This window comes from Muntiacus reevesi, chromosome 17, assembly GCF_963930625.1.
Source record: "Muntiacus reevesi chromosome 17, mMunRee1.1, whole genome shotgun sequence".
In the NCBI taxonomy this organism is placed as follows: Eukaryota; Metazoa; Chordata; class Mammalia; order Artiodactyla; family Cervidae; genus Muntiacus; species Muntiacus reevesi.
Window position 1 is genome coordinate 10872076 of NC_089265.1, and position 12640 is coordinate 10884715.

General features: G+C 42.5%; 1 protein-coding gene across 1 annotated transcript in view; it reads left to right on the forward strand.

Annotated features, from left to right (window-relative positions):
- The window catches only part of RIGI (RNA sensor RIG-I), a 50235-nt gene that overhangs the window by 13510 nt on the left and 24085 nt on the right, over nucleotides 1-12640 (forward strand). Inside the window, exons 7-13 of the mRNA XM_065908431.1 lie at nucleotides 121-274; nucleotides 1021-1279; nucleotides 3462-3624; nucleotides 5943-6062; nucleotides 9426-9583; nucleotides 10796-10931; nucleotides 11527-11675. Coding sequence (XP_065764503.1) covers nucleotides 121-274; nucleotides 1021-1279; nucleotides 3462-3624; nucleotides 5943-6062; nucleotides 9426-9583; nucleotides 10796-10931; nucleotides 11527-11675 — 1139 coding nt within the window. The remainder of the gene's footprint in view (nucleotides 1-120; nucleotides 275-1020; nucleotides 1280-3461; nucleotides 3625-5942; nucleotides 6063-9425; nucleotides 9584-10795; nucleotides 10932-11526; nucleotides 11676-12640) is intronic.

Genomic DNA, 12640 nt, shown 5'->3' on the forward strand with positions numbered 1-12640 from the left:
CGAGTGCATGTTACCTAGGAAGTAGCTTGGTTTTTGAGTCAGAGTGTAAGTTCTTCAGTTGTTAACCCACCCCCATCATCTGTTTACTTGTCTGTTGTCTTTCTCTTTATATGTTAAAAGGTTGTGGAAAAACCTTTGTTTCACTTCTTATATGTGAACATCATCTTAAGAAATTTCCGCAAGGACGAAAGGGGAAAGTTGTCTTTTTTGCTGTCCAACTCCCAGTGTATGAACAGCAGAAATCTGTGTTCTCAAAACATTTTGAAAGACTTGGGTAAGTATGAGTTGGTCCAGCTTCTTTTTCTCTAGGTCATGTAACCGACGTGTTTTCTGCTTTGTTTTGCTTTCGGAAAACCGTGATTCAAAAAACTTATAGTAGATTAAGCTTTTTTATAATTTAGATATAACTCCTTCATGGATACACCTGAAATCCTAAACTCCTTTGATTAGCTCTTGTAGAGTGAGTAAATGACTTAAGATAAATTTTATATTTAAATGGCACATTTAACTTTTTAAATTATTTTATAATTTATTTAATATTACTCTTTTCTATTTTCTTTCATGGTGGCTTGGAAGAATTATGGTTGGTCCTCTGTATCTGCAGGTGCCACATGGAATATATTCTATTAATACTAGCAATTCTTCCTAGATTACGATTATTGATCACTTACTATATATCAGAGACAGTAAAGAATCTACCGACAATGCAGGAGATCCTAGTTCAATCCCTGGGTCAAGATGATCCCCTGGAGAAGGAAATGGCTACCCACTCCCCATTCTTGCCTGGGGAATCTCATGGACGGAGGAGCCTGGCAGGCTACAGTCCACGGGTAGCAGAGTCTGACACGACTAACACTTTCACTTTTTTCACTTTACTATGTGTCAGGCTTTGCTCCAAGCACTTACCTTTTCTGCAAATCCATTCCTTTTGGACTTAGGGAGAATTTAATTGACATTCTGATCTTTGTGGTTGCTTATTCACATCATGGCTACTAATAGGACATTTCTGTCATCTTCCAGGTACAAAGTTGCAGGCATTTCTGGAGCGACAGCTGACAATGTCTCTGTGGAACAGATTATTGAGAACAATGACATCATCATTTTAACACCACAGATTCTTGTGAACAGCCTTAAAAATGGGACTGTTCCATCACTCTCCATCTTTACTTTGATGATATTTGATGAATGCCACAACACCAATAAACACCATCCATATAATATGATTATGTTTAATTATCTAGATCAGAAACTGGGAGGATCTTCAGACTCATTGCCCCAGGTATGTCCAAAGTCAGATGGATTCCTTTCTTAATCCTATATACTTACCCTTTTGGCCATATTGAGGATGTCCTTCTTAGATCCTTCCATACTGTACAACTCTTTAAGTTAATTTTGATTGATTCATTTATTTATTCACCTAACAAATATGTATTAGTTACCTCCATGTGTCATGCCCTGTGCTAGGCACTGGGTCATAAATATAAAAAGATAGTCCTTGCCTTCAAGCAGTTTAAGTTTTGTGGGGAGCCAAATATGTGAGAATTATGTCATAATTTATGGTAATAACACACGATGGAGTTGTACAGAAAAGAAATCAAAATAATCTTAAATGTGCTATGAAAGTAAAGGAAGACCTAATAGAAGATAGGATAGGTAAAAACTAACAATAGTTTACAAGGAAAATAGCTGGATGGTTTTCAGTAAAGGCTACTGTGTGTCTAGAGCCACAGGGGTATGAAAGTGCATAGGGGCTCCAGAAGCTTAAGTTTTTAGTTTTTGTTTCTTTTTGGCTGTGCTGTGTAGCTTACGGGGTTGTTTTTGTTTCTTTATGGCTGTGCTGTATAGCTTACGGGGACCTTAGTCCCCCAACCAGGGATTGAACCCAGGCTACAGCAGTGGATATGCTGCGTCCTAACCACTGGACTGCCAGGGAATCCCCAAGAATCATGAAATTCTTAATATTGCCTGAGTGCAGAGTATGAAGTTGTGGATAGAGGGGCAGGATGGGAGAGAGGGAATGACTGACAGACCAGATGCCAGGAGAGACCAGAGGGTATGGGATGAGTAGATGGATTAGTACAGGAGAGCGTACGAGACACTATTTTTGTTGTCATCAGAAGGGAGGGGCTGAGAGGAGTCAAAACAGAGAATAGTTTATAGATGGGGGCAGGAAGGGTATGGAATCCCTGGCGTTTTCTCTTGAATGAAGGAAAGAGAGATGGTTCACTGAGAATAATCAAGATGAGAATGGAGGTGGGAGCTCAGGAGCGTTGAGAAAATTTGAAATGGGAGACACAACTGAGAGGAACACAGATGGACGGCCTGGTGTTACTGAGGCCGAATGAGGTTGGAAACCATGCCTCTGGTTCACCAGTCTCACATTCGTGTTGCATTCTCTAGGCTTAACAATTAACCATTTAGGAAGCACAGGTTAGAAGAAATCCAGTATGGTGCCCAAAATTCAGACAGAATTTAGTAGAAATCACACTCTTTCAGTTTTTTAGAATAAAATTAATAGTTAACTAGATTCCTTGTTTATTTAAATGTTTCATTCAGTCATTCAATATTTGAGTGACTATTAGAGGAAGAAATAAGTATTTATTAGAAAACCATTAAACTAAATTCTTTACAAATGTCATCTTATTGAACTCACCCAGCTACCATTTTTTTAAAAATTGAAGTTATCACTTTTTAAAAATTGAAGCTGTTGTTTTTTAAAAATTGAAGCATATTTGAGTTATAATATTAATTTGTATTGTATTAATTTCTGCTTATAGCAAAGCAATTCCATTTTATATATATGTATATACATTCTTTTCATATTCTTTTCCATTATGGTTTATCACAGGATATTGAATATAGTTCCCTGTGTATACAGTAGGACATTGCTGTTTATCCATCCTATATATAATAGTTTGTATCTGCTAATCCCAAACTCCCAGTCCAGCCAGCCCCCACCGCTCTCTCCCTCGGCAACCACTAGTCCGTTCTCTGTGTCACACAACTTCCAGTTTAAATGGCTAAAGTTTGCCAGCTTTACAGAGAGATGAAGACTTTTGTCCAAGACACCCAGCCGTGTGACATGGCTGAGATTGAAATGGGAGCATGTCTGATTTTAGTCGTTGCCCTTTTCAGTGTATTGTTGCGTGTGTCACGGGAGAAACGAGGGTAAAGACAGAGAGGTCCTGCCTGAAAGGGTTTCTTCTCTGGGCTTCTGTGCTGATCTGTGTTCAGCTGCTGGGCAGTGACTCCTGCATCTACTCAGTGCTTCACCTAATGGGGACCTTTCCATTTTTGATGTCGTAGAGAATGTCAGAAAAATAAAAGTAATGTTCTTGTTCTTTATCTGAAGTTAGTTTTAAAAATAAAAACCCTACTTTAGCAGGAAAGAGTTACATGAGGGATTGTGGAAACATCTTACTATTTCCCAGACATCTGACAATTTGGAATGCTCCTCACAGGTCATTGGGCTGACTGCCTCAGTTGGTGTTGGAGATGCCAAAAATACAGCCGAAGCCACAGAATATATCTGCAAACTGTGTGCTTCTCTTGATACATCAGTGGTAACAACTGTCAGAGACAACTTGGAGGAACTGGAGGAGGTTGTTAATAAGCCCCAGAAGTGTAAGTGGGATCCAATCACAAGCCCTTTGGGACTTTGTTACCCTCTGCTATTCTTAGTTCAGGGTCATGTAGATGAACACTGAATTTTTACCCTTTCTCTGTTTAGAGGAAAATATTTAACTGCAAACTTAGAGAATAATCATATTTCCAGCTTCTCTCCCCAGTGAAGCTCAGGAGTGGCCTGTAGAAAGCAATCATTCTTACTGTTCATTTCCATAAAACGTAACTAAGGTACTGGCAGTGAGAGAGGTGCTGAGAACACCTTAGCATGTACGTGGCTCGGTCCTTCCTGCCTTCTGTGCCTGAGGATGATACTGAGTTCCTATCCATTATTTGAATATGTATCTGGAATTTTGGCTGAAGTGAAAGTATCTGAACTCATCCTGTCTTTCCTCAAAAGATCAGAATATGATTTGATTACCAAGATTGACTAACAAAGATTGATATTTCTTGAATATCAATGCTATACTAACCCAGCAAGGGAGAGAGGGTACAGAAGATACATATGACTTCACCCCTTGCTCTCTAAATAGCATACGACCAAATGAGTACAAGGCAGAACAAACACACTTAAGACAGTCAGGACGCTGGCTATAAGGAATTTAGACAAGGTACTCAACCTACAACTTTTGATGTCGTATACAAATTTCTTTGGGCTTCCTCGATGGCTCAAGAGCAAAAAAAAAAAAAAAAAAAAAAAAATTTGCCTGCCAATGCAGGAGACATAGAAGATGCAGGTTTGATCCCCGGGTCAGGAAGATCCCCCGGAGAAGGAAATGGCAACCCACTCCAGTATTCTTGCCTGAAAAATCCCTTGGGCAGAGGAGCCTGGTGGGCTACAGTCCAAAAGAGTTGCAAAGAGTTGGACAGGCACAAATTTCTTTATCATCTGGTCTTTCCCACGCTCTGATCTTCATCTCCTTTTACCTCCCACAAACCCAACCAAGTTGCATTTCTCTGGGCTCCTTGGGTGGAGGAGTCATGTGTACTCTCTCTCTAAGCTTTATGCATCCCAGCCTTTGCACATGACTGTGCTCCCTCTTCCCTGCCTCTTCCCCTATTTATCCGATGACATTGCTGCCCCGGGAAGAATGAGAGAAGCCTCCCATGGTCCATGGCACTTTGCACATACCGTGTCACAGCTCTCTGCCTGGTCACCTGGCTTGTGTATCTTTCTCTCCTAAGAAGACAGCCTTCTCTGGAGCGCCAAGCATGTTCTTTTCAGCTATCACCAGAACACAGCATGTTCTGTGGATACTGCAAAAATGAATATTTGGAACATTGTGAACACCCCTGGGGATTGGGTGGGAAGGGAGAAGATCAAAGAACAGAGACGGGGCTTAAAATATGGTATTTGCAGAAACGAGATGGATATCAGCCTAGTCAGAGCAGGAGCTCTGTATTGAGTTAACAGGAAAGCCCCAGTAACAAGATGAATTAGGGAAAGGAAATGGGAATCCCCTCCAGGATCCTTGCCTGGGATATCCCATGAATAGAGGAGCCTGGAGGACTACAGTCCATGGGGTCATGAATGAGTTGGACATGACTTGGTGACAAAAAAGCAGCAGTGGGGCAATTTTGAGGGGAGAAAACAGTCCCAGGAAAGTTGAGGCACTCGCCAAAGGCCCCAGAACTTTTGATTGCAGAGTCTGAAGTGTGACTGAGGACTCCCAGCTCCCAGGCCTCTTGATTCCGACCTCTTTCACCAGATACATGTGTGGAAAACTAGAATCTAAAATTTGCCTGAGGGCTTCCCCGGTGACTCAGTGGTAAAGAATCTGCCTGCCAGTGCAGGAGACACAGGTTCAATCCCTGGTCCGGGAAGATCCCGCATGACATGCAGCAGCTAAGCCCTTGCACCACAACTACTAAGCCTGAGCTCTAGAGCATGGGAGCCGCAACTACTGAGCCAACTGCTGAAGTCTGCATGCCCTGGGGCCTGTGCTCCTTAACAGAAGAAGTCATCACAATCAGAAGCCCATGAACCCCAAGTGGAGAGTAGCCCCTGCTCGCGGCAACTAGAGAGAAGTCCATGCAGCAATGAAGACCCAGCACAGCCAAAAATAAATAAATAAAATTATTTTTAAAAAGAAGTTGAATTAGACTTGGACCATGAAAAGTGTTAGAATGAGTGCATTAAACACTAGGGAGTGGCTGCAAGGTGTCTTGAGTATTCATTTCATCATTCAGATGCCTGTGAGCTTGGGGCCTCGGGTTTTACGGAGGAAGTGACAAACGCTGAGAAAGGTTTGAGACACCTGCTTTCAACTATGATGTGTTCTTCCTGAGAAATACTAACTTTCCTTTGACGGCTCTAGTTTTCAGGAAAGTGGAATCACGGACTACAGACAAATTTAAATGCATCATATCTCAGCTGATGGCAGAGACAGAGGCTCTGGCAAAGAGTATCTTTGAAGAACTTGGGACCGTAACTCTTGGTGAGAATAACCTCATTTTGTCTTCTCTCCCTCTGGGAACGGCCATCTGTTGTTCACTGTGGTCTTTTTGCACTTTTCTTAGTCCAAATAATGTCAAGACCATACCCAGAGCTTGACTTTCTTGTTTATGTTATTCAGGAGGCTTATAAGTCCTCCTTTATTTTCTCTTGCTTTTTTTTTCCTTTTTAAATCCAAAGTATATCCACCTAGACACACACACCTGAAAAATACCATATTTAAATCAATTCATTGCTTTCTTGACCTTCCAAATATAGCTTTTCATTATATGAATGAAACCATCATTGCCCTGAAGTCTTGGATTCAAACCTACGGGTAACCTTTGATTCTTTATTCTTTTGAGACTCTCTTGAAGTTGCCAAGTTCACTTCTCTTTTTTTAAATCAAGTAATTAATTGACCAGGTATTGTGCCAGGTACTATGCTAGGTAAAGGAAGCACCAAGATTAAAGACAGTCTTACCTTCAAGGAACACACCATCAAACAATGAGAATCAGATGTGCATAGTCGCCCTGTGGCAAGGCAGGGTTACACACTGCTGTTATGGGCGCACAGGGGAACTTAGGCCAGGACTGGGCTGTAGGGAGGGCTTCCTCGGGGAGGTAATGCGTGAGACAGATCTTGAGGTCAGCCAGGTTAAGAAGGAGAGGTGATCAAGTGAAGTAAAAAAGACAGCAGTTGCAGAGGGAAGAGAGCACAGTGAATTTTAGAATCTGCAAGATTTCATGCTAATTACTAACAGGGGACTGGTGGAAAGGAGAGTGGGGCTGGGGGAGAGGCCAGGGGCAGACAGTGAAGGTGTCCTGTAGGCCATGCTGAGTTTGAATTTTATCCTAGAAGTGGGACTTTCCTGGTGGTCCAGTGGCTAAGACTCCACACTCAAAATGCCAGGGGTCTGGCTTCCATCTCCCGTCAGGGAACTAGATCCCACATGCCACAACTAAGAGCCAGCGCTGCCAAATAAATAAATAGATATCCTAAAAACAAATGGGAAACAACGCACAATTTTGAACTGATAAGTTCTGTGATGAGAAATAAAGAGAGCCAAAGTGAGGCAGTGGAGATGGGATAGTGAAGGGAACAGGCTCGTGCAAACAGAAGTGTTCAGATTTAAGAGCTCACTGGGTTTGGGTGGGAGTGAGCGAGTGAGCGAGTGTGGGGCCTCTCTCTGGGCACTTGTGTGTGCACCGGCAGGTGTTACTGGTTCCAGAGCGAGGAGCAACTTTGGCACGTGCAAGTGGGTTTAGAGTTTTGGAGATGTTGAATTCTTGTCTCCAAGGTAACTTCTGTGTCTCACCTTCTCTCACGCTTAATTTCTCTTCTTTCTTTCACAGCTTGATTTCTAACAACTTATTCTCATGCTGCTTTGCCCGCCTCTACCCTCTTTCCCATTGAACCCCCATTACCCAGCCTGAAATTACCCATTTTATCTCGTCACTGTCCTGCTGGCTTCCTTGTTCTTCCAGGCAGAGCTCTCACGGCCGGCCGCTCAGCTGCCGTGCGCCCTGCTCACACCATCTGGTTCTGCTTCTCTTGCCAACTTTCCGCTCCTTGCTTGTTAGCAGTTCCCTCGAACAAATTCATTCTCTTGTTTGTTCATTCAGCGCTGGGCTAAGTGCTCGGTGCTGGGAACGCAGCGTGGACCCTCAGACACAACCCCTGCCCTCACGGCATTTTCAGTTTGGCTAACAGTAGTGCCAGAGGCGAGCGGGCAGCAACAGTAAGGCAACACGGGCGGGCCCGGGGAGTGGTGGGAGTGGTGGGGGTAAGGGGTATTTCCGGCAGAGGAGACAGGCGCGTGGAGAGAGTCTGGGGGCTTTCAGTAATCCTGAGAACTGTAGGAAGGCAAGTCGCTAGAGGGGAGAGTCAGAAGCAGGTAAAGGCCAGACCACAGAGCCCACTGTGGGCCAGACTAGGAGTTTGGCTGGAGAAATCCACTAAACACTTGTATTTTATTTTTTAAACCTTTTATTATTGTTATTTTTAACATTTGTTTATTTGGCTGTGCTGGGTCTTAGTTGCGGCATGTGGGATCTAGTTCCCTGATCAGGCATCAAACCCAGGCCCCCTTCACTGGGAGTGCAGAGCCTTAGCTACTGGACCACCAAGGGAGACCCTCAAGACTTTAAAAGATATGTGTGTTTATTTATTTGGCTGTACTAAGTCTTAGTTGCAACACGCAGGACCTTACATCATTTGGGACCCTAGTTCTCTGACCAGGGGTCAAACCTGCACCCTCTGCTTTGAAAGGTGAAGTCTTAACCCCTGGACTGCCAGGGAAGTCCCTCCCTAAAGGCTTTTAACTAGTGGATTAGCATTGCCTCTCATCTGCAATTTTGGAAATTCCCCCTGGTTGTTGAATGGAAACTAGACTGGAGGGAAGGAGGCAAGGAGGTAAGGAGACCAGGTAGGAGGAGATCATGGTTTTATCCAGAAGTGTTAGGACATGGTCAGGGTTGTGGAGGTGGAGGAGGGTGGGGAGACATGACTTTCTGCCTTCTTATTCTTCTTGTTTCTTGTACCCTCCTGCCATCTCTTCACCTGTTCAGACGCTGTCAGCCGCTCATTGCCAGATGGCTTAGCTCATTTTTGCACCTACCTCCGTTCAGTAAATATCTGTTGATTGCTCTCATTTATTGATATCCCCTTGTTTGTAGATGGTGCTACTGCTACTTGTTGGGTAACTGCCTTTGTTTGTCTGATTAAAGATGAATGGGTGACGGGACTTCCCTGGTGGTCCAGTGGTTAAGAATCTCCCTTCCAATGGAGGGGATGAAGATTCAATCCCTGCTCAGGGACCTAAAATCCCATATGCCGTGGGGCAACTAACCCCGTGCACCCCAGCTAGAGGAACCCACATGCAATGTTGAAAAGACCCTTGTGCTGCAGCAAAGACCCAGCGCAGCCAAAAAACAAAAGGGGGGGCAGTTAGGTTTTTTCCCATGGCCGTTGTTTGGCCTCTGGGCTGTTTGGTTGTCAGCTCACAGAGCCAGCAGAGCTTGGGTGTGGGACACGTCTGGGTGTGAATTCCTGTGCTCCCTCTATATTCTAGCTGTGTGACTTGGTGTAATGATTTCACTTCTCCGAGCTTCCATTTCCTCATCTATAAAATGTGTCTACGTCTTGGGGTTGTGAAATGAAATTATAAATATAAGACATGTTGATTCTTGGTACGTAGTCCGTGTTCAGTAGGCAGTTGTGTTTGTATGTAGACACACTGCTGAAAACTGTCTCAAGAGAAACACTCTGTGTACAAAGAGTAAGGAGTCAAAATTAGAAGGCGAGGCGTACTTAGAGCCTAATGACTAGCCAGATGACACAATGGAAAACTTTTTTTTTTTTTCAGAAAACTTATCGCAAATTCAAAATAGGAATTTTGGAACACAGAAATATGAACAGTGGATTATTGCAGTTCAGAAAGCATGCATGGTGTTTCAGATGCCAGACAAAGATGAAGAAAGCAGGATCTGTAAAGCCCTGTTTTTGTACACGTCACATTTGCGGGTATGTAGCTTCTTTGGATGGAGAAGGCAATGGCACCCCACTCCAGCACTCTTGCCTGGAAAATCCCATGGATGGAGGAGCCTGGTAGGCTGCAGTCCATGGGGTTGCTAGGAGTTGGACATGACTGAGCAACTTCACTTTCACTTTTCACTTTCATGCATTGGAGAAGGAAATGGCAACCCACTCCAGTGTTCTTGCCTGGAGAATCCCAGGGATGGGGGAACCTGGTGGGCTGCCGTCTAAGGGGTTGCACAGAATTGGACACGACTGAAGCGACTTAGCAGCAGCAGCAGCTTCTTTGGAAAAGGATGTTTCAGTTGTAACACCTACTGGGAGCTGTGCTGTGGCAGCTGAGAGAGCATCGTTTTGGAACTTTCCCGGTGGTTCTTATGAAGCAAATGCCAAAAGCTATCTTGTTCAGCATCTGTCTTTGCTCTCTGAAACCTAGCCCTAGAGGCCGAGGGACAGAAACAAAGGCTATGGCTCTGTTCTCTACCTCAGTATCCCCATATTTGACCTTGGGGGTGATGAATATGACTATAGATACATGACCAGGGACAGCCATCTTTAAAGTCTTTAAAGTTCAGTAGGTGCGTCATGTTGCCATAGCCTGAGGCACATTTTCCTACCTTTGGTCAAACCACATGCTAAGAAATCCAGAGTCTGTAGTTGTTTGCTGGTTAACCAAGAACCTAAGCAACAGTTACCACCATCACCTCTGCTTATTGTGCCATTGAAAATATTTTAAAATACATTCAATCCATGTGAATTTGTAGAATTTTAATGAACTTAATTGAATATCTGGTGTAATTCAGTGATGGCTTTGGATGTACAAAAGAGGTTAAGTTGAATGTCTGAATTATGAAGCAGGTTGATGTGGAAGTTGCTTTGCTTTCATTTTTGTGATTTAATCTTTGACATGCATTTTTCATGTAATTTTCTTTCTCTTCCAAGGATTCTAGGATCCAAAGTGATCCTAATTAATGACTAATTCTAGCTAATTGAGATGTGTTGTTTTGTTTTTTAACAGTATGGTTCTAGGGTTTTATTGTAGTACTGTTAGAGGCAATTCATCTTTAAAAACTAAGTTGGAATAGACTTGAGACAAGTTTATTATTAAAATTAATTCTGTGTTAAGTACAGTGAAATGAACTTAAGTATAGCAGTTGTATTAGACATTAGAAACATACCGAAAGTTTCCATTTTCAACAGAAATACAATGATGCCCTCATTATCAATGAGGATGCACGGGTGAAAGATGCTCTGAATTACTTGAAAAACTTCTTCAGAAATGTCCGGGCAGCAGGATTTGATGCAATTGAGCAAGATCTCACTCAGAGATTTGAAGGTAAGTGGTGTTTCCAGGGGGAGGAAGCCAGTAGAGCCTGGAGACTCCAGGGGCAGCATACACATATGGTGTCACACTTAGCAACACCTGGTGATGCTCGGGGACTTGTCCTGGGCTTAAGAAGATAGGATACGTGGCAGGACTGTGAAACTTCATATGCTAAACACTGAACAACTAGCTCTGAGGGGAGGGGAAATTTATGTATTTATTAGTGTATTCAGTGTATGCATTGCATTGGTGGTTATGATAAAATTCTGGTCAGAGATTGAGAGATGAAATGTTTGAACTATAGCTAGAGGTTGCAGTGTGTTCTAAATTGCTAGAATTTATAAACCTTTTGTGGGCTTCCAGGTGGCACTAGTGGTAAAGAGCCTGCCTGCCAATGCAGGAGTTGCAAGAGATGTGGGTTTGACCTCTGGGTCAGGTAGATCCTCTAGAGGAGGGCATGGCAACCCACTCCAGTATTCTTGCCTAGAGAATACCATGGACAGAGGAGCCTGGCGGGCTAGTCCTTAGCATAGCAAAGAGTTGGATATGACTGAAGCGACTTAGCACACGCACAGAAGCCTTTTGTAAAATATTCCCCTTTTTGCAGAAAAGCTGTTGGAATTAGAAGGTATTTCCATGGATCCCAGCAATGAGAACCCTAAACTCGAAGATCTCAGCTTCATCTTGCAAGAGGAATACCACTTAAACCCAGAGACCAGAACCATCCTCTTTGCGAAAACCCGAGCACTAGTGGATGTAAGCTTCTTCCTCCTTGTGGAAAACAAGTTGGCCCAGTATCATTTTATTTAAAAGATTGTCTGTTCTTCACTTCTTTGCAATCAAGCATCCCTATATAGGGTCTGTGTGGGTCTGTTTCTGGGCTCTTTATTCTTTTCTGATTTTCTGTTTGTTTATCCTTACACTAATACCTCACTGTCTCAGTCACTCTGGTTTATAATGCCTTGATACACTCACAGCAAGCACTTCACAAATTTTTATTCTTTCTGTCAATTAAAAAAAATTTAGCCATGTCTGTGGGCATCTAGTGGTACCTCACTAAGGTTTTATTTTGTATTTCACTAGTGACTAATATGATTTAGCAGTTTTTCATATGCTCATTAGCTGTTCATGTATCTCCTTTGATGAAGTATCTGTTTACATCTTTTGCCCATTTTAAAATGGAGTTTAACTGGGTTGTTTATTATTGTTGAGTTTTTAAGTTATTGTTGTTAGTTTTTTGAGAGTTCTTTTTTCTGACAAAAATATCCTCTATCAGAAATGTGATTTGCAAACATTTTCTTCAAGATCTTTTCATTCTCTTAACCGTATCTCTTACTGAAAGTTTTAACCTTTGACAGGTCCATTTTATCTTTTTTTTTTCTTTTTGTGGTTTGTACTTTTGATTTTGTGTCTAAGAAACCTTTGCCTACCCAAAACACAAAGATTTTTTCCCATGTTATCGTCTAGAAGTTTTATAGATTTAGATTTTATATTTAAGTCTACAATTCATCTTGAAGTATGGATTGAGACTTTTTTCCTCTTAGCATGTGGGCATCCAATTGTTTCAGCATATATGATGAAAAGACTATCCTTTCTCCACTGAATTGCATTTGTTACTTAAAAAGATCAGTTGGCTGTATTCATGTTGTTCTGTTTCTGGATTCTGTATTCTGTTCCATTCATCTATACATCTATCCTTTCACCCATCCTACGCGGTCTTG